General features: G+C 46.9%; 1 protein-coding gene across 1 annotated transcript in view; it reads left to right on the forward strand.

Annotated features, from left to right (window-relative positions):
• The window catches only part of LOC145337541 (uncharacterized), a 54,092-nt gene that overhangs the window by 21,069 nt on the left and 7,284 nt on the right, over positions 1-25,739 (forward strand). Inside the window, exons 7-13 of the mRNA XM_080182334.1 lie at positions 2,056-2,125; positions 9,334-9,455; positions 9,688-10,169; positions 10,252-10,347; positions 10,441-10,674; positions 16,934-16,956; positions 18,088-18,203. Coding sequence (XP_080038460.1) covers positions 2,056-2,125; positions 9,334-9,455; positions 9,688-10,169; positions 10,252-10,347; positions 10,441-10,674; positions 16,934-16,956; positions 18,088-18,203 — 1,143 coding nt within the window. The remainder of the gene's footprint in view (positions 1-2,055; positions 2,126-9,333; positions 9,456-9,687; positions 10,170-10,251; positions 10,348-10,440; positions 10,675-16,933; positions 16,957-18,087; positions 18,204-25,739) is intronic.

Consider the following 25,739-nt stretch of genomic DNA (forward strand, 5'->3'; position numbering starts at 1 on the left):
TCTCCCCATAACCCTTAATCCCCTCTCTTATCAAGAACCCATCAACCCGCTTCTTAAAAATATTTAGCGAGGCAGCCTCCACCACTTCAACGGGCAGAGAATTCCAGAGATTCACCACCCTTTGAGTGAATAAGTTCCTCCTCAACTCCGTTCTAAACCGCCTCCCCTTTATCTTGAGGCTGTGCCCCCTAGTCGTACTGTCTTTTTTGAGCGGGAAGAGTCTCTCCACCTCTATCCTATCCATCCCATTCATCACCTTATACGTCTCAATGAGATCTCCCCTCATTCTTCTAAACTCTAACGAGTACAAGCCTAGTTTATTCAGCCTCTCCTCATAGCTCAATCCCCTCAACTCCGGTATCAGCCTAGTAAACCTCCTCTGCACTCCCTCCAGAGCCAAAGTATCCTTGCGCAGGTGCGGCGCCCAAAACTGCACACAGTACTCCAGCTGCGGCCTCACCAATGCCCTATACAGCTGCAGCAAGACCTCCCTACTTTTATATTCAATCCCCCTCGCTATGAAGGCCAGCATCCCATTCGCCTTCCTGACCACCTGCTGCACCTGCAAGCTGGGTTTTTGCGACTCATGCACAAGGACCCCGAGGTCCCTCTGCGCCGTCGCCTGCTGCAGTTTTTCGCCACGTAAGTAATAGTCATTCCTACCATTCTTCCTACCAAAGTGGACCACCTCACACTTGCCAACATTAAATTCCATTTGCCATTTCCTGGCCCATTCGCCCAGCCTATCTAGATCCTTCTGCAGACTCTCCACACCCTCCGCACAATTTGCCTTTCCCCCAATCTTGGTGTCATCAGCAAATTTCGACACCCTGCACTCGGTTCCCTCCTCCAGATCATCTATATAAATAGTAAATAGCTGAGGCCCCAGCACCGACCCCTGGGGCACCCCACTAGTCACCAACCGCCAATCCGAATAGCACCCATTGACCCCCACTCTCTGCCTCCTATTTGACAACCAATCCTCTATCCACGCTATCACCCTACCCCCAACTCCATGTCCCCTGACCTTCTGCAATAACCTCTTGTGAGGTACCTTGTCAAACGCCTTCTGAAAATCCAGAAAGACCACATCCACCGGCTCTCCTCTATCCACTGCCCTAGACACATCCTCATAGAATTCCAGTAAATTTGTCAGACACGACTTCCCTTTAATGAAACCGTGTTGCGTCTGCCCTTTCAAGCAATTCCCTTCAAGATGCCTCGCAATTTCCTCCTTAATGACGGATTCTAACATTTTACCTACCACAGACGTTAAACTAACCGGCCTATAATTCCCCGCCTTTTGCCTGGCACCCTTCTTAAACAACGGCGTAACATTAGCCGTTTTCCAATCTTCCGGCACTTCCCCGGAATCCAGCGACGTCTGGAAAATAACCACCAAGGCATCCACTATCACCTCCGCCATTTCTTTCAGAGCCCTCGGATGCATTCCATCCGGTCCGGGGGACTAGTCCACAATCAGCCCCTCCAGTCTGTCGAGCACCACCTCTCTAGTAACAGTAATGTCATTAAGACCCTCCAGAAAAGCTAAAGAATCCCACATTAATATCCACAACCACGTGGAAAATACATACGGACCAGGATTCGCTACTAAAGCTTAAGTTTTGGTAAGTACTGCAGCATTTAGCTGACTCTGACTTTGCACCACAAAAATCAATATGATTGACATCATTGTTCCGACAGAAGGGTTTAAGTCCAGTAATGGTGGAGGACAAGTGATTGGTGAACTCACGAATTGAACAGGATCATTGGCAGTCTTTATACGGACATTTTGGATTGGGAAAATCAACTCCAATCTGCTACACTCCGAGAATCGCTTCTTCTGATGAATTTTCAGCTGTAATTCACTCTGCGGAGTGAATTGTTTGACGCTCACCTCCGGGTACCTCCTTGGACAAGACAAAGGGTGAAACGGAGAGGGAAGTTTAGTCAATGCATCGTTCACCCTGGAACATAAACCTAAATGATCTCCTTGTATATTTTACTCGCCATTTACTGAGTTCACTGTTAACTCATGTCTTATTTCTATTTGAGAATTTTGCGAGTACAAGAATAAAAAATACTGTCAGCAACTTCAACCAACCTTGCTGAGGCCATACTGGAGGTTTGTGTACAGTCCTGAAGATCTTACCTAAAGGAATAGATATTTCCCTTGAGACAGTGCCAGCAAAGTTCTGTAGGTGGATTTCGGGGGAGTGCTTGATGAGAAGAAATGAGTAGATTCTGTCCATATTACACAGAGTTTCGAAAAATCAACGTGATCTCATTGAAATATAACATTCTTAAAGGACTGCAAAGGGCTGATGCTGGGAGGATGGTTCCCCTAGTTGTGGAGAATTGAACGAGGAACCTCATCAGCAATGACAGTAATGTTCCTGCAGTGGAAATTCAGAGGCCGAAATTCATGCTCTCGGATCCTGAGTTCAAATCCTACAACAGCAGCTGGACAATTTTAATCAATTCTTTCAATAAATCTGGAATAAAGAGCTAGTCTCTGTAATAATGACAATGATAGAATGAGGCTGTCCTCCAAGGAAGGAAATCTGCCGTCCTTACCAGGTCAGGCCAGCCTGTCCAGAGAACTGTTGTTTACTTTTCTCTCCGAAATGACCCAGAAAACCGCTCGGTTATATCAAACAGCGGTGGGAAAGTCAAACAAGATTATATCAAAAGCAATCAACTGATATTCACCGAATCTTCAGATGTGGCAAAGGCAGATTCTGCTCAGACAACCCATCAGAGACCCTCGCACTGACATTGAGGGATTTGTGCCAAAATTGGGAGATCTTCCCCGCTGACTGGTCATTGGGGAATTGTGAATGGTGCTGAACACTGTGTAATTATCAGCGAACATCTTCATTTCTGACCCTATGATGGATGGAAGGTCATTGATGAAGTAACTGAAGATGGTTGAGTTTGGTACGAAAGAAATGCAATCGCCCGATCGTGTCTCTGAACCATCCCCGCTTCTTGGGCCGTTTTCAATGGTGAATTCTTTCCTGCAGCACCCAGATTCTGTCAGCAGGTGGCAGCGGGGCGCTTTGTAATGATAAAAGACTTGAGTTCACGCAGCATCTTAACCCATCCCAGAAACTTACTGCACCCGCAATGAATCATTCAGCATAGCTACAGCACCCTTCACAGTAAATCCCACAAGTATCCTCTGATAACGGCACTCAGTATAACAGCGGCAAGGTGGCACAGTCGTTAGTATTGCTGCCTCATAGCGCCAGGAAGCCGGGTTTAATTCCGGCCTCGTGTCACTGTCTGTGTGGAGTTTGCACATTCTCCCCGTGTCTGCTTGGGTTTCAGGGGGGCAAGTTGTTTTATTATTATTCATTCGCGGGACATGGGCGTCGCTGGCTGGCCAGCATTTATTGTCCATCTCTCGTTGCCCTTGGAAAGATGGTAGTGAGCTGCCTTCTTAAATCGCTGCAATCCATGTTCTGTGGGTTGACCCACAATGCCGTTAGGTAGGGAGTGGCAGGATTTTGACCCATCAACTGTGAAAGAATGGCCATATATTTCCAAGTCAGGATGGCGAGTGCCTTGGAGGGGAACTTTTAGGTGGTGGTGTTCCTATTTATCTGCTGCCCTTGACATTCTGGATGGAAGTGGTCATGGTTTTGGAAGGTGCTGACTCAGGATCTTTGGTGAATTGCTGCAGTGCATCTTGTAATGGTACACACTGCCGCTACTGAGCGTCGGTGGTGGAGGGATTGAATGTTTGTAGATGTGGTGCCAATCAAGCAGGCTGCTTTGTCCTGGATGGTGTCAAGCTTCTTGAGTGTTGTTGGAGCTGCACCCATCCAGGCAAGTGGAGAATATTCCATCTTGACTGGCGCCATGTAGATAGTGGATTGGCTCTGGGAAGTTAGGAGGTGAGTTACCCGCCGCAGTATTCCAAGCTTCTGACCTGCTTTGTAGTCACTGTGCTTATGAGGTGAGTCCAGTTAAGCTTCTGGTCAAAGATGTTGACAGTCGGGTATTCAGTGGTGGTTACACCATTGAATGTTTGGGCCGATGGTTAGAGTATCTCTTATTGGTAATTGCCGGGCACTTGTGTGGCGTGAATGTTATTTGCCACTTGTCAGCCCAAGCCTGGATGTTATCCAGATCTTATTGCATTTGAACATGGACTGCTTCAGTACCTGAGGAGTCACCAGGGGTCGGTGCTGGGGCCTCAGCTATTTACCATTTATATAGATGATCTGGAGGAGGGAACCGAGTGCAGGGTGTCGAAATTTGCTGATGACACCAAGATTGGGGGAAAGGCAAATTGTGCGGAGGGTGTGGAGAGTCTGCAGAAGGATCTAGATAGGCTGGGCGAATGGGCCAGGAAATGGCAAATGGAATTTAATGTTGGCAAGTGTGAGGTGGTCCACTTTGGTAGGAAGAATGGTAGGAATGACTATTACTTACGTGGCGAAAAACTGCAGCAGGCGACGGTGCAGAGGGACCTCGGGGTCCTTGTGCATGAGTCGCAAAAACCCAGCTTGCAGGTGCAGCAGGTGGTCAGGAAGGCGAATGGGATGCTGGCCTTCATAGCGAGGGGGATTGAATATAAAAGTAGGGAGGTCTTGCTGCAGCTGTATAGGGCATTGGTGAGGCCGCAGCTGGAGTACTGTGTGCAGTTTTGGGCGCCGCACCTGCGCAAGGATATTTTGGCCCTGGAGGGAGTGCAGAGGAGGTTTACTAGGCTGATACCGGAGTTGAGGGGATTGAGCTATGAGGAGAGGCTGAATAAACTAGGCTTGTACTCGTTAGAGTTTAGAAGAATGAGGGGAGATCTCATTGAGACGTATAAGATGATGAATGGGATGGATAGGATAGAGGTGGAGAGACTCTTCCCGCTCAAAAAAGACAGTAGGACTAGGGGGCACAGCCTCAAGATAAAGGGGAGGCGGTTTAGAACGGAGTTGAGGAGGAACTTCTTCACTCAAAGGGTGGTGAATCTCTGGAATTCTCTGCCCGTTGAAGTGGTGGAGGCTGCCTCGCTAAATATTTTTAAGAAGCGGGTTGATGGGTTCTTGATAAGAGAGGGGATTAAGGGTTATGGGGAGAGGGCGGGAAAGTGGAACTGAGCCACAACAGATCAGCCATGATCTTATTGAATGGCGGGGCAGGCTCGAAGGGCTAGATGGCCTACTCCTGCTCCTATTTCTTATGTTCTTATGTTCTTATGTTCTTATGAATGGTGCTGAACATTTTGCAATCATTGGCGAACATCCCTACATCTGACCTTATGACGGAGGGAAGGTCATTGATGAAGTAGCTGAAGATTCTTGGGCCGAGGACACTCCCCTGAGGGACTCCTGCAGAAATATCATGAGCTGACTTACCCTCCACAACTACAACCATCTTCCCACGTATCAGCAGCGAATTTGCCTCCTGCTACCCATTGATTGTAATTTCGCAAGGGCTCCTTGATGCCACACTCGGTCGAATGCGGCCTTGATGTCAAGTCACTCTCACCTCACCCTCCAATTCAGCTCTTTTGTCCATGTTTGAACCAAGGTCAGGATAATGAGGTCAGGAGTTGAATGACCCTGGCAAAACCCAAACTGGGCGTCATTGAGCAAGTAATTAGGAACGTAAGAACTAGGAGCAGGAGTAGGCCATCTGGCCCCTCAAGTCTGCTCCGCCATTCAATAAGATCATGGCTGATCTTTTCATGGACTCAGCTCCACATACCCGCCCGCTCACCATAACCCTTAATTCCTTTACTGTTCAAAATTTTATCTATCCTTGCCTTAAAAACATTCAATGAGGTAGCCTCAACTGCTTCACTGGGCAGGGAATTCCACAGATTCACAACTCTTTGCATGAAAAGTTCCTCCTCAACTCAGTCCTAAATCTGCTCCCCCTTATTTTGAGGCCATGCTCCCTAGTTCTAGTTTCACTCGCCAGTGGAAACAACTTCCCTGCTTCTACCTTATCGATTCCCTTCATTAGCTTATACGTTTTTATGAGATCTCTCCTCATGCTTCTGAATTCCAATGAGTATAGCCCCAGTCTACTCAGTCTCTCCTCATAAGCCAATCCTCTCAACTCCGGAATCAACCTAGTGAATCACTTCTGCACCCCCTCCAGTGCCAGTATATCCTTTCTCAACTAAGGAGGGCAAAACTATACACAGTACTCCAGGTGTGGCCTCACCAGTACCTCATTCAACTGCAACATAACCTCATTGTTTTTAAACTCCAGCCCTCTAGCAATGAAGGACAAAATTCGATTTGCCTTCTTAATTACCTGCTGTAGCTGCAAACCAACTCCTTGTGATTCATACACAAGGACACCCTATACACAGCAGAATGCTGCAATTTTTTTACCATTTGAAGAATAGTTCATTTTACAGTTATTCCTACCAAAATGGATGACCTCACACTTATCAATATTGTACTCCATCTCCCAGATCTTCGCCCACTCACTTCGAATTCTAAATCTCTTTGCAGACTTTCTGCGTCCTCTGAACTCTTTGCCCTGCCATTCATCTTAGTGTCATCTGCAAATTTTGACACACTACACTTGATCTCCACTCCAAATCATCCGTGTAAACCATAAACAATTGTGGTCCCAACACTGATCCCTGAGGCACACCACTAGTGCCTTATTGCTGAGCAAGTGCTGCTTGATAGCACTGTTGATGACCCCTTCCATCACTTGACTGATGATCGAGAGTAGACTGATTGGGCAGTATTTGGCCGGGTTGGATTTGTCCTGCTTTTTGTGTATAGGACATACCTCGGCAATTCTCCACATTGTTGGGTAGGTGTCAGTGTTGTGACCATACTGGAAGAGCTTGGCTAGGGGAGCGACAAGTTCTGGAGCCCAAGTCTTCAGTACTAATGTTGGAATGTTATCAGGCCCCATTGCATTTGCAGTATCCAGTGCCTCCAACTATTTCTTGATATCACGTGGAGTGAATCGAATTGGCTGGTGACTAGCATCTGAGATGCTGGGGACCAATGGAGGAGGCCGAGGTGGATCATCCAGTCCGCACTTCTGACCGAGGATTGCTGCAAATATCGTTGGTGCGATTGCTGCCTTATCGTCGGTGCAGGCTCGATGGGCCGAATGGCCTCCTTCTGCACCGATTCTATTCGATGATTCTATTCCTTATTAATATTGCAAAAAGAAGTGACCTATGAATTCACAATGAACAGTGCAGATATTCTCTACAGCAAGCACTGCAGCCAGTGAAGCGGGTTGCGTTGTTCTTCATGGTGCTGAATTTCATGTGTTGTTAGAGCTACACTTTACTAGGTATCACTTCACAATCCTGATTTGTGCCTTTTATAGGGGGGCAAACTTTGGCAGATGAGTTACCTACTGCAGCATTCCCAGCCTCCGATCTTCTCCAGCAGTTTATATATGATCCGCCCAACTCTGTTTCTGGTCAATGACACCACAGGTTGTTAATGGTGAGGGACTCAGTGCTGGCGATGCTGCTGAATAACAAGAGGCGTTGCTCAGATTCTCTCTTGTTGAAGATGTTCATTGCGTCATATTTAAGTTGCATGAATGTTACTCACCACTGATCATCCCAATTCAGGGTGTTGTCCAGTTCTTGCCGCATGCAGACACAAACTGTTTCAGTCGCTGAGGAGCTGCGATTGGAACTGAGCACTTCGCAATCATCACATCACGAATATCGGAGAGAAGCTCAGTGAAACTCTCCGCCTGGTGTCTGGAAGCCATGGGGAGTTTCAGCACTTTCTCATTCAAATTGCTGAGGTCACATTTCTGTGGGTGAATCCCGCCCCTGTTCTGTTCAGCTCCCTGCTGTGTGACTGTATTTACTCTGCAGCGAGTGAAAGTTATATATCAGACATTAACAGACCCAATCCTTAACACATCATAAAATACAGGAAGCACTCAACAGATCAGGCAGCATCAATAGAGAGAGCAACACAATTCACTTTTCAAATCGATCGCCTTTCATCGGAACTGGAATATTTTACAGAGTAAATAATTTCTCAGCAAGGACAGTGTGGGGGGAAAGGGCGGAGAATAACAACAGGGAAAGTTCTATGAAATGGTGCAGCACAGGAGAGGTTAAATGTCTAAAGGTGTAACGGTACAAAGTAAAAGAGAATGGGGAATGGGACTGGTGAAGAAGCATAAGGTGGTTCCAGAGCAGTGTTAATGGTTACAGTAGAATGGTAACGGTGGTTAGAATCTGAAGTTCCTGAATTCAATGCTGAGGCTGAAAGGCTGGAAAGGGCAGAATGGGAATATTCCTAATTCCTCTCAGGAACAACCAACACTGCATTACCAGAGCTGTGCATAAGCGGCTGTTGGAAAGAGAGATGTGTCGACGTCCTTTTAGAAACGAATACAGCTGTTAACAGTGAACTCAGTAAATTAAGATTAATAATTATTTAAGAATACAGTTTAGATGGAACATATCGGGATCATAGTAGATTTTATGCTGTTCAGTGACTCTATGATCCTCTGTGAAGTCTAACGAGGTCCATGGAGAGAGTTCAGTGCCCAACATTTCATCCGGCAGAATGAATCCTATTGCGATTTTCACCAGCTGAACCGACAAAGCAGGAGTGCAGTAGATTGAAGTTGACTTGCACAAGTCAGAGTCTAAATGCCAAGGCTGACAGCGACCCTGTTCAGATCCTGATTTCCCCAATCACTTGTTCTCCACTATTACTGTTAAATCCTTGTGTTAGCACAAGAATTTATATTTAAATAATTTTTATTGCGGATTTCAAAGCCAACTAATTCTAGCAGCATAGATTGAATTATTGCAGAATTTCAGTATGTAAATCCATCTCGTCAAATGGTGAGCTCATTATTTTCAAACAGACAAAAATCAAACTCCATATACAACCTGTGCGGTATAAAATCATATTGTAATCCAAGCCTCCCTATCAATGCACCAACTCTCTCTACCTCAACCATTCCATGTGACAGCGACTTCCACATTCTCCCCATTCTCTGTGTGAACAAACTCCGCCGGATATTGGAGGAGAGATTCCACTTCAAATGTTCCCTCATCAGTTCAAAGCAAATTACTGTGGATGTTGGAATCTGACGAAGAGACATCCAGACTCGAAACGTTAGCTCTGTTCCCTCTCCACAGATGCTGTCAGACCTGCTGAGATTTTCCAGCATTTTCTGTTTTTGCTCCGTCATCAGTTGATGTTTCTCTGGGTCAGGGTCCCCGGGACGGATTCATAAGCGTTTATAAAACCGCAAGTTATTCTTTCTAGAAAATGAACCAAACTTCACAGATCGAACCCTCTAAATATCTTCCCTGTAGCTTTTGTGTAAATTTCTCTTTGACATTTATAGTATTCGATGTTTTCATGTGAGCGGCTGCAGTCATGAACACAATTCAGTTTCTGGATCTGGATCTGACACCGAGTTTCACCAGAGTGGTTCTAATCGGCAGCGAGTTCAGACTGAAGAGGAGCGTAATGGAATCTCGATCCCGCTCATCTCTCCCTCCTTTCTCCCTCACGCTCTCCCTCTTTCCACTGTCAACATTCCCGGGAGCCCAACCCGCCCCCAACAGGGCTCAATGAATTCCCTCCTTTACCCTTCAGACCGCGCCAGTTTATATCTCCAGTGTGAAAGTGGTGAGGACATGGCCCGCTCTGTAATAATAATTCCCTGAGTGCGGCAGTGAACTTCATCGGGAAATAGCTGAACTGAGGATATGCGGCAGGAACACCGAAACTGAAAGCGGTTTGAATCAGGAAGTGCTGAGTGTGAACATGGCTTCCAGACAACAGCTCCAGAGTTTGACCGAGGAGACAATTTGTCCCATTTGTCTCGATTTTTTCACAGATCCGGTAGTACTGGAATGTGGACACAACTTCTGCCGCTCCTGTATCACCCAGTGTTGGGAAAAAAAGGAGATAAACTCCTGCCCGGAATGTAGAGAGGAGTTTCTGGAAAAAAACCTCAGGGTAAATCGGGCCTTAGCGAATCTGGCCCAGAAAGCTCGACAATTAAACCTGAATCGGAAAGAGAAGGAAAGTAAACTTCACTGTGAGAAACATCAGGAAGAACTGAAGCTGTTTTGTGAAACTGACGAGAAATTGATCTGTTACACTTGTGTGGTTTCGCGGGAACACAGAGAGCACCGCTTCCTGCCTTTCAATGAAGCCGTGGAAATCTACAAGGTAAAAGGGAAATAACTGAAAACTGAGAGCTCATTTTCCTGCTCTGGCACTTTCATTCTGTGATTTTCTCTCCCAATCCCAGGATCAGCTGAAATCTTCCTTAGATTCTCTCAATGAGAAGAAATCGGTGATTCGAGAAACGGAACAGAAACAGAAAGGGAAAATTTCTGAAGTTAGGGTAAGGTCTCCCTGTGCTGATTTTCTGGGATCTCGGTTAGTTTTGTTCCCTTTATCGCGGGACATTAATTATGTTTCACATTTTATTGGGTAGGAACAGTCGAGCAGTCTGCAGACCCACATCACATCCGAGTTCACTAAAATGCACCAGATTCTCACTGAGAAAGAGCAGCGTTTACTCAGAGATCTCAGGGAAGAAGAGGAGAGGATTCTGGAACCGATGGAGAGAAACCTTCGAGAGATTCAGGAGAATTTAAATGCTATTGAGGAGAAACTCTCAAAGTTGCAGAAACAGATGGAGCAAAAAGACGAGCTGATATTTCTGAAGGTGAGGGAATATATTGTGGCTCAGTTCAGGGAAACCTCACACTAAACAACTGATGTAGGGACATGTGATGTGCTGTTTCTGTATGATGTGGGAGCTGGTGGACTCCAAGGTACTTAGAACATAAGAACATAAGAAATAGGAGCAGGAGTAGGCCATCCGGCCCTTCGAGCCTGCCCCGCCATTCAATAAGATCATGGCTGATCTGTCGTGGCTCAGTTCCACATTCCCGCCCTCTCCCCATAACCCTTAATCCCCTCGCTTATCAAAAACCCATCAACCCCCGTCTTAAAAATATTTAGCGAGGCAGCCTCCACCACTTCAAGGGGCAGAGAATTCCAGAGATTCACCATGCTTTGAGTGAAGAAGTTTCTCCTCAACTCCGTTCTAAACCGCCCTCCCTTTATCTTGAGGCTGTACCCTCTAGTCCTACTGTCCTTTCTGAGCGGGAAGAGTCTCTCCACCTCTATCCTATCCATCCCATTCATCATCTTATATGTCTCAATGAGATCTCCCCTCATTCTTCTAAACTCTAATGAGTACAGGCCTCGTTTATTCAGCCTCTCCTCATAGCTCAGCCCCCTCAACTCTGGTATCAGCCTAGTAAACCTCCTCTGCACTCCCTCCAAGGCCAAAATATCCTTGCGTAAGTGCGGCGACGAAAACTGCACACAGTACTCCAGCTGGGGCCTCATCAATGCCCTATACAGCTGCAGCAAGACCTCCCTACTTTTATATTCAATCCCCCTCGCTATGAAGGCCAGCATCCCATTCGCCTTCCTGACCACCTGCTGCACCTGCAGGCTGGGTTTTTGCGACTCATGCACAAGGACCCCGAGGTCCCTCTGCACCATCACCTGCTGCAGTTTTTCGCCACGTAAGTAATAATCCATCCTACCATTATTCCTACCAAAGTGGACAACCTCATATTTGCCAACATTAAATTCCATTTTCCAGTTCCTGGCCCATTCGCCCAGCCTATCTAGATCCTTCTGCAGACTCTCCACACCCTCCGCGCAATTTGCCGTTCCACCAATCTTGGTGTCATCAGCAAATTTCAACACCATACACTCGGTTCCCTCCTCCAGATCATCTATATAAATGGTAAATAGCTGAGGCCCCAGCACCGACCCCTGGGGCACTCCACTCGTCACCATCCGCCAATCCGAATAGCACCCATTAACCCCCACTCTCTGCCTCCTATTTGACAACCAATCCTCTATCCACGCTAACACCCTACCCCCAACTCCATGACCCCTTACCTTCCGCAATAACCTCTTGTGAGGTACCTTGTCAAACGCCTTCTGAAAATCAAGAAAGACCACATCCACCGGCTCTCCTCTATCCACCGCCCTCGACACATCCTCATAGAACTCCAGTAAATTTGTCAGACACGACTTCCCCTTAACGAAACTGTGCTGCGTCTGCTCTATCAAACAATTCCCCTCAAGATGCCTCGCTATTTCCTCTTTGATGACGGATTCTAACATTTTACCTACAACAGACGTTAAACTAACCGGCCTATAATTCCCTGCCTTTTGCCTGCCACCCTTCTTAAACAACGTTTTCCAATCTTCCGGCACTACCCCGGAATCCAGCGACGTTTGGAAAATAACCACCAAGGCATCCACTATCACCTCCGCCATTTCTTTCAGGACCCTCGGATGCATTTCATGCGGTCCTGGGGACTTGTCCACAATCAGTCCCTCCATTCTGTCGAGCACCGCCTCTCTCGTAACAATAATGTGACCATGTCTGTCGTAAGTGCTGGTTGCTTGAAGAGTTGTGCTTCAGACACTGAGGCTCATTGGGGAGGGGGTGTGTAACCTGGATAATGCGTTACAAGAGAAAGTCAAACCCCCTAAACTGACTAACTCTGAGGGTCAGGAACAGGAGGGGGTTGCTGAGGGGAGGAAGAGTGAGAGGACGGAGGGGGGTGTGGGGAGGAAGGGGGGAGTTGTGGGGAGGAAGGGTGAAAGGAAGGAGGGGGTGGGGGGAGGAAGGGCGAGAGGAAGGAGGGGGGTTGGGGGGAGGAAGGAGGGGGGGACCCAAAAGCCTCAGCCCCTGAATCTGCACAACAGGTTTGAGATTCTTGCCCCCAGTGTGGACAAGAACGAGGGCTGCAAGGTGGACGAGCAAACTGCCCACGGTACAGTGGTGCAGACAGAGGTCAAAGCAGAAGAAGTAAGGAGGAATGTAGTAGTAATTGTGGATAGTGTGGTTAGGGGTATAGACACTGTCTTTTGTGACAAGGATAAAGAATACCGAAGGGTGTGTTGTCTGCTCGGGTCCAGGATATCTCATCTGGGCTGCAGAGGAACCTGGAGTGGGAGGGTGAGAATCTGGTCATCGTGGTTCATGTGGGTGCCAACGACATAGGCAAAATAGGAACTCAGGATCTGCAGAGGGAGTATGATGTCCTGGGAACCAAATTAAAAAGCAAAACCGACAAGCTGGTTATCTCTGGATTACTGTCTGAACAATGTGCAAATTGGTGCAGGGTAAATAGGATTAAGGAGATGAATGTGTGGCTCAGGGATTGGCGTGGAAGGAATGGGTTTGAATTTATGGGGCATTGGCACCAGTATTGGGGCAGATGGGTTCTGTTCAGATGGGATGGTCTTCGTCTGAATCATGCCAGGACCAGAGTCCTGTTGAATCGTATAACGAGGACTGTAAATAGGGCTTTAAACTAATTGCGGGGGGTGGGGGAGGAGGGGGTGCTGGTGGTGTAGTGAGTGGGGGGGGCACGGTGGAATTATAAAATCTAAAGTAAAGGAGAGGGTACGTGTGCAGGTAAGTGTTGAGGATGTTCCACTAATAAAAGGAGTAGGGGGCATGAGAGAGGTTAGTAGCGTTTCTACAAATAAGGTCCAAATAAAAGCTGGTATAAAGACACTTTACCTGAATGCACGAAGCATTCGGAACAAAGTGAATGAGCTGATGGCGCAAATCAGCGCAAATGGATATGATCTAGTGGCCATTACGGAAACGTGGTTGCAGGGTGACCGGGACTGGGAGCTGAATGTCCAGGGGTATCAGGTGTTTAGGGAGGATAGAAGGGAGGAAAAAGGGAGCGGGGTAGCTCTGTTAATTAAGGATAATATCAGGGCGGTCGTAAGAGAAGATATAGGCTCCAAAGAGCAAAACGTGGAATCGTTGTGGCTGGAGATAAGAAATAGTAAGGGGAGGAAGACGATAGTGGGTGTGGTCTATAGGCCCCCAAATAATAACTTTGAGGTGGGGCGGGCAATGAGCAAGCAAATAATTGATACGTACAGAAACGGAACAGTGATAATTATGGGGGATTTTAATCTGCATATGGATTGGATGACCCAAGTCGGACGTGGTGAGCTTGAGGAAGAGTTCTTGGAATGCTGTCGGGATAGTTTCCTTGAACAGTATGTAACGGAACCTACGAGGGAGCGAGCTATCTTAGATCTGGTGCTGTGTAACGAGGCAGGTAGAATTAGGGATCTTCTTGTGAGGGATCCTCTTGGGACGAGTGATCATGGTGTGATTGAATTTCTGATGCAGATGGAGGATGAGAAAGTGGGGTCCCGAACCTGTGTCCTCTGTTTGAACAGAGGGGAGTATGATAGGATGACAGCGGAATTGGCAAATGTAGATTGGGGGCGCAGATTGGTTGGTAGGACGGATGAGGAACAGTGGAGGATTTTTAAGGAGATCTTTTATGGTACTCAGCAGAAATATATTCCGATGGTAAAGAAGGACTGTAGGAGAAGGGTTAACCAGCCGTGGTTATCTAAGGAAATGAAGGAGAGTATTAAATTAAAAGCTGATGCGTTCAGAGCGGCTAAAAATAGTGGGTGATTAGAAGATTGGGAAAGATTTAAAAATCAACAAAGAATGACTAAGAAGGTGATAAAGAAAGGAAAGATAGAGTATGAAGCTAAACAAGCTCTAAATATAAAAAATGACAGTAAAAGGTTTTACAAATACATAAAGAAGAAGGGACTGGCTAGAGTGAATGTTTCACCCTTGGAGGATGAGAGGGGGAGTTTAGCGGTGGGCGATGAGGAAATGGCTGAGGCTTTAAATAAGTTTTTTGCCTCGGTTTTCATGGAGGAGGACACGAATAGTTTGCCAGATATTAAAGATAGAAGGATGGTAGGAGATAAGGGCCTTAATGCGATTACTGTCACTAGAGAGGTAGTGCTTGATAGACTGACAGGACTGAAGGTAGACAAGTCCCCGGGACCGGATGGAATGCATCCCAGAGTTCTGAAAGAAATGGCAGAGGTGATAGCGGATGCCTTAGTAATTATTTATCAAAATTCGCTGGACTCCGGGGAAGTGCCGGAAGATTGGAAAACAGCTAATGTTACGCCGCTGTTTAAAAAAGGTAGCAGACATAAGGCAGGGAATTATAGGCTGGTTAGTTTAACGTCTGTAGTTGGAAAAATGCTAGAATCTGTCATCAAAGAAGAAATAGCGAGGCACCTAGAAAAGAATGGTTTGATCGAGCAGACGCAACACGGATTCATTATGGGGAAGTCGTGTTTTATGAATTTATTGGATTTCTATGAGGATGTGACTAGTGCGGTAGACAGAGGGGAACCGGTGGATGTGGTGTTTTTAGATTTCCAAAAGGCATTTGATAAGGTGCCTCACAAAAGGTTACTGCAGAAGGTTAGGGTGCACAGATTTGGGGGTAAGGTGTTAGCACGGATAGAGAATTGGCTGTCTAATAGGAAGCAGAGAGTTGGAATCAATGGGTGCTATTCTGGTTGGCAGTTGGTGACTAGTGGAGTGCCGCAGGATCGGTGCTGGGGCCTCAACTGTTTACCATTTACGTAGATGATCTGGAGGAGGGGGCTGAGTGTAGGGTGACAAAATTTGCTGATGACACGAAGATGAGTGGAAAAGCAAATTGTGTGGAGGGTGTGGAAAGTCTGCAGAGGGATCTGGATAGGCTGAGTGAGTGGGCGAGGACCTGGCAGATGGAGTATAATGTTAGCAAGTGTGAGGTTATCCACTTTGGTAGAAACAATAGTAGGAGGGATTATTATTTAAAAGGTAAAAAGCTGCAGCATGCTACGGTGCAGAGGGACCTGGGGGTCCTTGTGCACAAATCACAAAAACCCAGTCTGCAGGTGCAGCAGGTGATCAAGAAGGCGAATGGATTGTTGGCCTTTATAGCGAGGGGGATAGGATATAAAAGCAGGCAGGTTTTGCTGCAACTGTACAGGGTACTGGTGAGGCCGCAGCTGGAGTACTGTATGCAGTTTTGGTCACCGTACTTGCGGTGCGGAGGGAGTGCAGAGAAGATTCACTATGTTGATACCGAAGATGAGGGGGTTAGCCTACGAAGAGAGACTGAATAGACTGGGTCTGTACTCGTTGGAGTTTAGAAGGCTGAGGAGGGATCTTATAGAGACGTATAAGATAATGAAGGGGATAGATAGCGTAGAGGTAGAGAGATTCTTCCCGCTTCGAAAGGATAGCAGGACTAAAGGGCACAGCCTCAAGATAAGGGGGGATGCAGTTTAGATCAGAGTTGAGGAGGAACTTCTTCACTCAAAGGGTGGTGAATCTCTGGAATTTTCTGCCTGTTGAAGTGGTGGAGGCTACCTCGCTGAATATATTTAAGTCACGGGTAGATAGGTTTCTGATAGACAGGGGAATTAAGGGTTCTGGGGAGAAAGAGGGAAAGTGGAACTGATCCACTTCAGATCAGCGATGATCTTATTGAATGGCGGGGCAGGCTCGAAGGGTTAGATGGCCTATCCCTGCTCCTATTTCTTATGTTCTTAACTGTGAAATTCATATAGACTTTACTGAAAAATACTAACCGAATTGAACAGAATTTTGTGTCCCTTCCCGAATGGTTTTCCTGCTGTCTCTGAACTAATGGATCCCACACTATCTGCAGATTTCTGGGAATACCTGTAATTTCCTGAGAATGAGTTTTCTTCAGCTTCAAACTTGCTTTGTGATTATTTCTGTGTTTCCCGAGTTTAATTTTCTCCTGGAACTCCCATTGTAATCCAGTTCCAGTTGCATGTTGTGAGTGTGTGGGTGTGTCTGGTACGGTGTGTGAGAGTCACTGTGTCTGTGAGCGGGACTGATGTTCAATTCCAGTTTATTTGACTCTCCACAATCTTCCTTCCAAAATGCATCACTTTACATTTCCGTGTGAAATCTCGTCTGCTCTGAGTCTGCTCATTTCAGCAGCCTGTCTAACTGCTCCTGAAATCTGTTACTGTCACCCTCACTGTTCCTGATTCATTTCTTTCAGGAGGAAGCTTGTCGGGAGAGAAGGTAGGACATGTTCTTTACTGAAATCCACTATTTGTCAAAATAAACTTAGTAAAGTATCATTTTTGTTTATTTATTCGTTGTTGTCACAACATTAAATGATCTGTCATTAGGCCATGGAAATTTGGTGTGTGTAGTTCATGGACCAGAGTTTAAAAATAACCACCTTTATTACAATGATTTCATATAACTGCTACAATATTGTAATAAACAAGCGGGAGGTATAATTGATACAATCTGGTTCACCGGCCGGAAGTGATCACTTGCCCGATGTTGGCTGATAGTGTCTGTGACCTTCCCACTGACCCCGAGAGAGCCACACGGTCCATGTTCCCAAGCAGTGGGTCACCCATATCCCTGCATGGAGCCTGACCAACCCGAGAAAGTCTCACGTTAAAGAGGGGAAACAGATTCTAATTTTATACTAAATACAAACTGGTTCTGTGTCCTTAAACACAACAGTAATGACTTGTATTTATATAGTGCCTTTATCGTAAATTAGTACCTTAAGGAGTTTCCCAGGAGTGTTATATAGTAAATTGACACAGAGCCAAATAAGGAAATATTAATCCGGATGACAAGAGGTGGATTTCAGAGAGCGTTTCGAAGGAAGAAAGAGAATTAGAAAGAAAGAAAGGATCAGGGAGAGAATTCCAGAGCTCAGGACCTTGGCAACTGAAGGTCCAACTCCCAACAGGGAATGACTGAAATCAGAGATCTTCAAGGTGCCGGAAGTAGAAGAGAGCAGGATTCTGGGAGAGTTGTGACTCACCTGATGAAGGGGTAGTGCTACAAATGCTAGTGGCTTGTGCTACCAAAGAAACCTGTTGGACTTTAACCTGGTGTTAAAGTTGTGGGGTCCAGGGATTGCAGAATTGGATATTCAGCTTTGGGATGTTTTCAGCCTTTGTCTTTGTTCTACAAACTTTATTTATAATACAGCAAGTGGACAGACTAAATGTTTATCAATTCCTGCAGTGTGTGATGGGCTGTTGTCAGATTTTGAACCTTTTTCAGGACATGACTGTTTCCATTCTCTGCTCTTGAATTTATAAGTTATCTTTATCAATTAAAAAAAACAAGATTACCATTTCACTTTGGATATTTTCTTGCATCTCTTTTTAACGTTTACAGGATTAGTGATGGTGAGCGCAGACTCTCAGTATTTGATGCCGCCCTGTCTATCAAGAAGTTCAAATACCTTTTTCAGTGCACAGCTTGGAGAGAAATGATGAAACCCAGTATTCCCGGTAAAACTCTTATATTCATTTTCCTGATTACCAATACCGTTGTGAAGAAACTAAACAGGCTTTAAGGTCCCAGATTAAATATTCACATTTCCACTCTATGAATTTGATTAGAGGCTCAATCCATTCTGAGGGCTGATCTTCAGAACAAAATCACTGTCCAGTTTCCCACTGCTTTGCACTGTGGGAAAATGTTCTGTGATTCCTGAAAAGGGGACAGGGGACAAGAAGCCCTCATGAAAAACAGTGGGGGTGAGAGAGAGAAAGGAACAGTGAGCAACAGTAAGAAAAATAACTCATTTCCTGGTCACAGAGAAATCATCAAAAGCTGTCTTCATTCTCGCAGGAGCAGTGCAATAGTTTTGAGAAACAGTCAGTATTTGAATGTAGGAAATGAGAAAACCAATTTCCAAACCACAAACTCACTGGAACAGCATTGTGATAATGATGTCACTTGCGGTTTATAGAGCAGGAAACAGAGCATCATTTCCAAAGGGGTTTCCAGTGGTCCCTTTAAGACCTGTGATTAGTCCATTCTACAGATTGTTCCTCTCGGTGGGGCATCGCCATTCAATTGAAGATCAAGATTGTATAAGAACATAAGAAATAAGAGCAGGAGTAGGCCATCTAGCCCCTCAAGCCTGCCCCGCCATTCAATAAGATCATGGCAGAACATAGAAATGGCTGAGATCCTAAGTCAATGTTTTGCCTCAGTTTTCACGACAGAGCACGCTACCATCCCAAAAGATACAGAAAAGGCAGAGGTCATAGAAAGGGAGCAACTTGGAACGATCCTCATCATTAGAAAAAGGGACATAGGAACATGGGAATATGAGTAGGCCATTCATCCCTTCAAACTCACTCCACCATTCAATAAGATCATGGCTGATCTGTGGCCTACCTTCATATACCTGTACTAGGCCCGTGTACCTTGATACCCCTGCTGAATAAAAGTATCTCAGACTTAAAGTATGGTGGCACGGTAGCACAGTAATTAACATCACTGCTTCACAGCAGAAGGGACCCAGGTCCAATTCTGGCCACAGGTCACTGTCTGTGTGGAATTTGCACATTCTGCCTGTGTCTGTGTGGATTTCCTCTGGGAGCTGTGGTTTTCCCCCACACTCCAAAGATGTGCAGGTTAGGTGAATTGGCCATGTTAAGTTGCCCCTTAGTATCATGGAGATTAACAGGCAAAATAAGTAGGGCTACAGGGATAGTTGTTGATGAAGACTTAATGGGTCAAATGGCCTCCTTCTGCACTGTAGGGATTAAAATTAATAATTGATCCAGCATCCACCACTATTTGAGGGAAAGGGTTCCAAACATCCACCTCTCTCGACATGTAGAATTGATTTCTAACATCTCTCCTGAACAACTTGGTTCTAATTTTTAGATTATGGCCCCTGGTTCTAGGCCTTCAACTAGTGGAAATAGTTTATCCTTATCCACCCTGACCTTCCCTGTGAATATTTTGTAGACTTCTATTAAATCACCCCTCAACCTCCTGAATTCGAAAGAATAAATGTCAAATTTTTCGAAACTATCCTTGTAACTAAACCCTTGAAGCCTAGGTTTCATTCTTGTAAACCTGCTTGGAACTTCCTCCATGGTCAAATCATCCTTCTTAAGATATGATGTCCATACTCCCAGTGAGGTCTAACTAAGGTTTTAGACAACTGAAGGGCAAATCTTTGACAAATTTGCTCGAGTTCTTCAAAAATGTAACAAGCAAAGTGGATAATGATGATCCTGTAGATGTAGTATAACTGGAGGTCCAGAAAGTATTTGATAAGGTGCCACACAAAAGGTTTGTTCATCATGGGATGAGGGATAATTTATTATTTTTGATAGAACATTGGCAAACAAGCAGATAGCAGGAAGTCAGGATAAATGGGTGTTTTTTGAGTTGGCTAGATGTAACTTTTGGGGTGCCCAAAGGGTTCAGCCCTCGGACCCCAACTCTTTATAATCTATATTAACCTCCCGCATTCAGGGAATAGTGGATACCATAGCCAAATTTTCAGAAGACACTAAAATAGATGGGAAAGTAAGTTGTGATAACAAAAGAAGAAATTTATAAATGGGTATGGAGAGTTTAAGTGAATAGGACAAAATTTGGCAGATGAGATTAAAGTGAATAAGTGTGAGGTTATCCATTTTGATAGGAAAAATACAAAGGCAAATGATGAGCGACCTGGGTGTCCTCATGCACGAATGGCAAAAAAACTTGGATGAAAATATAGCAGGTAATAAAGAAAGGAAATGGAATCTTCATATTTATTGTTAAAGGTATAGAACATAACAGTAGTGAAGTGTTATTGCTATTGTGTAAAGCATTTGTGAGACTGCACTTGTGTACAGTTTTTGTGCCCTTTCTTGAGGAAGGATGGAATTGCATTGGAGTTGATTCAGAGAAGGTTCACTTGCTTGATTCTGGAGATGAAGAGTTTGTCCTATGAAGAGAGGTTAGCCAGTTTAGGCCGATTGTCTCTGGAGCTGAGAAAAATGTGAGGAGATATAATTGAGGTATACAAGATGCTAAGGGGCATTGACAAAAAGCAGACTCAGAGCAGATGTTTCCTCTTGTGGGGCGATTTAAACCAAAAGCTGACAGTTTTAAGATATGGGGTGGCAGATTTAAAACACAGGTGAAGAGAAATTACGGGGGCAATTCTCCCTTTGCAATGCGCTCGTTTTTTGGTGGGTTGGGTTGGGAGATGCTTGTGTCGAACTTTTTGCAGGTTCCCCAGTGTTTACGACCCGCGCGCGTCCTCTAACCGGGAAAAAATGGGCTGCCGGGACCGCACTGAAAACTGTCCGACCACTGATTTCCATCTCTTACCATACTTTGGAATGCCATTATCGGGATCGACATGACAATCTCCACCCAGGCTAGTGTCTTCCACCTCTTTGGTGTGATGTCACTTTGACACAAATCAGAGTAGATATATAAAAGACTCAACCTGGTGTGGCAGCATTGAACTGGCGTCAGGAGGTAAGCACAGCGTACAGAGTGCGAGGGATGTTGTAGGAAGGCCCTGGAGATGCTTGGTGGGCTTCTTCCTGCTGCCTTCAGATGTTGGCCTGTGGATCAGTGATATCTGGGTTGTGGGTAGGGGTGCTTCTATTTTCTCAGAGCTCTGTGGGTGAGGGTCCCTGAAGGAATCCTGCTCAGCCTTTCCCTCCAGAGCACTGTGCAGTGGCATTGTCTTGCTGTGGGCTATGGTCAGGGGTTACACTGAGTGCTGGGAGAGGAGTGCACCATGTGCTGACTGAGGCCTAACCAGATGAAGCAGTTACTGCTCCAGGCTGGTGTGCCGAGGTTCAGACATGGACTGCACGGAATCTGCTGTCACTGGGCACACATCTGCTAATGATTTGCAGTCTGTCCTGGCCCTTTGCTGTTTGTAATATATATAAATGATTTGGAAGAAAATGTAACTGGTTTGATGAGTAAGTTTGCAGCCGACACAAAGGTTAGTGGATTTGCAGATATCGATGAGGACCATCAGAGGATACGGCAGGATATAGATCAGTTGGAGACTTGGATGGAGATGGCAGGTGGAGTTTAATCTGGAGAAATGAGAGGTAATGCATTTCGGAAACTCTAATACAGATAGCAAATATACACTAAATGGCAGATCCCTTCAGAGTATTGATAGGCAAAGGGATCTGGGTGTACAGGTACACAGGTCACTGAAAGTGGCAATGCAGATGGAGAAGGTAGTCAAGAAGGCATAAGGCATGCTTGCCTTCATCGGCTGGGAGACGAGTTGAAAAATTGGCAAGTCATGTTGCAGCTTTATAGCTTAGTTGGGCTGCACTTGGAATATAGTGTTCTGGTCGCCACACTACCAAAAGGATGTGGAGGCTTTGGAGAGAGCACAGAAAAGATTTACCATGATGTTGCCTGGTATGAGGGCATTAGCTATGAGGAGAGGTTGGAGAAACTTGGTTTGTTCTCACTGGAACGACGGAGGTTGAGAGGCGACTGATAAAAGTCTACAAGATTATGAGAGGCATGGACAGAACTTTTTCCCAGGATGGAAGAATCAATTACCAGGGGCACAGGTTTAAGGTGCAAGGCGCAAGGTTTAAACAAAATGTACGAAGCAGATTGTTTTTTTTTACGCAGAGTAGTGGGTGCCTGGAACTTGTTGCTGGGGGAGGTACTGGAAGCAGATATAGTAGTGACTTTTAAAGGGCGTCTTGATAAATACATGAATAGGATGGGAATAGGGGGATATAGTCCCCCGAAGGATAGGGGGTTTTAGTTCAGTCGGACAGCATGGTCGGTGCAGGCTTGGAGGGCCAAAGGGCCTCCTGTGCTGTAATTTTTTTAGTTCTTTGAAAGGGTTCCACTCCCTAAATGTGCAGATCATATGTGACCATCGAATGAGGACCATGCAGGTCGATGCATGTCATCCAGGGAGTGTCCATGACAGTTTTGTGCTCAGGCAGTCGGACATCCCCGGCCTCTTTGAAGACCGGCCCAGGCTACCAGGATGGCTACTGAGTGACAAAGGTTACCCACTGAGGTCACGGCTGATGACACCTGTGCGGAGGCCCGAGACCGAGGTGGAGACCTGCTACAACGAGACCCATGCAGCACCCATGTAGAGCGGTGCATTATCCTGCTGAAAATGCGGTGCCGCTGTTTGGACCACTCCGGGGGGGGTCTCCAGTTTGACCCTGTGTGTGCCTCAAACATTATAATTATCTGCTGTGTGCTGCACAACATCACCCAGCAGCAGGGAGACCAGCTGGAGCAGGAGGAGGAAGAGGAGGAGGATGAGGGGCAGGGGGCGAAGTGGTCATCCCACCATATGATGAGACGGAGGAAAGAGGATGGATGGCGATAGCAGGTGCCTGGCCGGGAAGGGCAGTGAGGGACGCCTTGATTACAGCCCGCTTCACCGAGCTGGTGCTGTGCAGTGAGGGGGCTGCAACCACCACACTCCAGGAGCAATTGCAGCCGCTATTCCCCCTCCAAACCGATCTGGGATCTCAAACCGCCACATCACCCTTCCACAGCCTCTGAGGGAACCGAGCGTAGGGTGTCGAAATTTGCTGATGACACCAAGATTGGGGGAACGGCAAATTGTGCGGAGGGTGTGGAGAGTCTGCAGAGGGATCTAGATAGGCTGGGCGAATGGGCCAGGAAAAGGCAAATGGAATTTAATGTTGGCAAGTGTGAGGTGGTCCACTTTGGTAGGAATAATGGTAGGAAGGATTATTACTTACGAGGCGAAAAACTGCAGCAGGCGACGGTGCAGAGGGACCTCGGGGTCCTTGTGCATGAGTCGCAAAAACCCAGCTTGCAGGTGCAGCAGGTGGTCAGGAAGGCGAATGGGATGCTGGCCTTCATAGCGAGGGGGATTGAATATAAAAGTAAGGAGGTCTTGCTGCAGCTGTATAGGGCATTGGTGAGGCCGCAGCTGGAGTACTGTGCACAGTTTTGGGCGCCGCACCTGCGCAAAGATATTTTGGCCTTGGAGGGAGTGCAGAGGAGGTTTACTAGGCTGATACCGGAGTTGAGGGGGTTGAGCTATGAGGAGAGGCTGAATAAACTAGGCTTGTACTCGTTAGAGTTTAGAAGAATGAGGGGAGATCTCATTGAGACGTATAAGATGATGAATGGGATGGATAGGATAGAGGTGGAGAGACTCTTCCCGCTCAGAAAGGATAGTAGGACTAGGGGGCACAGCCTCAAGATAAAAGAGGGGAGGTTTAGAACGGAATTGAGGAGGAACTTCTTCACTCAAAGGGTGGTGAATCTCTGGAATTCTCTGCCCGTTGAAGTGGTGGAGGCTGCCTCGCTAAATATTTTTAAGACGAGGGTTGATGGGTTTTTGATAAGAGAGGGGATTAAGGGTTATGGGGAGAGGGCAGGAAAGTGGAACTGAGCCACGACAGATCAGCCATGATCTTATTGAATGGCGGAGCAGGCTCGAGAGGCTAGATGGCCTACTCCTGCTCCTATTTCTTATGTTCTTATGTTCTTATATCCCCCCAGAAAGATCCAAACCTGTTAATGTGCCTGGGCTGGCAGTGGTTGTGTGTCTTGGTTGAAAGCTGGAGGATGATGACCACTCGCTGTTGTGGCACACTGGGATCCTGCCCCTGGGGCCACTCAAGCCTGATCACTAACCTCTACTCTGAATGCACGCTGCCACCCTGGCCCAAGTAGCTGTAAGGGTTGGGGAGACATGTTTGTTGGGCAATTGGGGGATGGGGGTGGTGGAGGGGCTCACTTGCACTAAGAGTCTGGTGGGTGTTGGAGAAGGTAGGACAGGCACTCTCTCACATGTGGCTGAGTCTCCAAGCACCTCTATGCAAGGGAATGGGGACAACTCTGCACTTTGGGGTGGGGTGGGGCGGGGAGGTGTGGAATTAGAGACACATTAGTCACAGCTGTGAAGTGCAAATAAAAGTTTATTGTGCTCTTAACGCTAGTGATCAATAAACCCTGACTACTGATAACCTTCACCCATGTTCTCTTAGTGAACTAGAACTTCCTAACTTTCTGTGGACTACTGCTGCTTCTATGTGTGACCCCAGGATGCACACCAGAGGTGGAGGTGTCCAGCAATGATGCACACCGCGTTGCCTGTGATGCCCTTGGCAGGTGTCCTCTGGGTGGCCGGGACCTGGAGGGCCCCAGCTGACTAGCGCTGGCACTATTTCGGTGCCACCCTGTTCTTCTAGCTGGCCCTGAGATGCCCCGATGTGCGGAAGGGGGGGGGGAATCAGAAGGTCTCGGGATGTCTGGGATCACTTGGGCGGAAGGCCCCGGCATGGGCCCCAGCCCTCCCTCCTCACTTGTGGGGCCCAGAGGCCCCAGGGACACTCCATGGGATGCCAGGGTAGCTGGACTGAGCTCCAGGAACTCCGGTATCACCTGGCCCTGCCAGTCCTGGAGGCTCAGATGCGTCTCCCCATGATCAGTGATCCCTCAGCTCCAGCCGTCTGAGACTGGGCCAAGCTCTGGAGCCACTCCACTGCAGCATTCTGTGAGCAAGCCAGGCTCTGGAGCCCCTCGGCAGTAGCCCTCTGACGCTGGGCTAGGTTATCGAGGCTCACAGACACGGCCAACTGTATCTCCAGAATGCCAGTGAAAGTTCCCAGCCATTGCCAACAGTTTCCCAACACCCATGGCTAAGAAAGGCTGTGCCTCCTGGATGGCGTCAACACCCTCGCTCATGGCCTGCTGTGTCTCCAGGATGTCCTGGACCCTGTCACCTATGAGGACAGACCCCTGGGTCAGACTTTCCACTGTGGTCGCAACCCTTGCAATGTTGGCCTGGTTCACACACTGTGTCAGCACCACCTCCTGCACCAGCACTCTGTTGGACTCCCCTAAACAGCCTTGCAGTCGCAGCATGGTTGCTGACAGCCCTTCCACAACGCTTCACATTTCCTGATGCATCACCACCAGCCTTGGCCCCATGGCTCGGCATCTGGCTTGAGGACAGCTGAATCCTCGCCTCTGGCTAACCTCTATGTGCCCGAGCCCTAGGATGTGCATCAGTGTCT

This window comes from Carcharhinus amblyrhynchos, unplaced genomic scaffold (genome assembly GCF_965287045.1).
Source record: "Carcharhinus amblyrhynchos unplaced genomic scaffold, sCarAmb.v2.hapA scaffold_52, whole genome shotgun sequence".
NCBI classification, from domain to species: domain Eukaryota; kingdom Metazoa; phylum Chordata; class Chondrichthyes; order Carcharhiniformes; family Carcharhinidae; genus Carcharhinus; species Carcharhinus amblyrhynchos.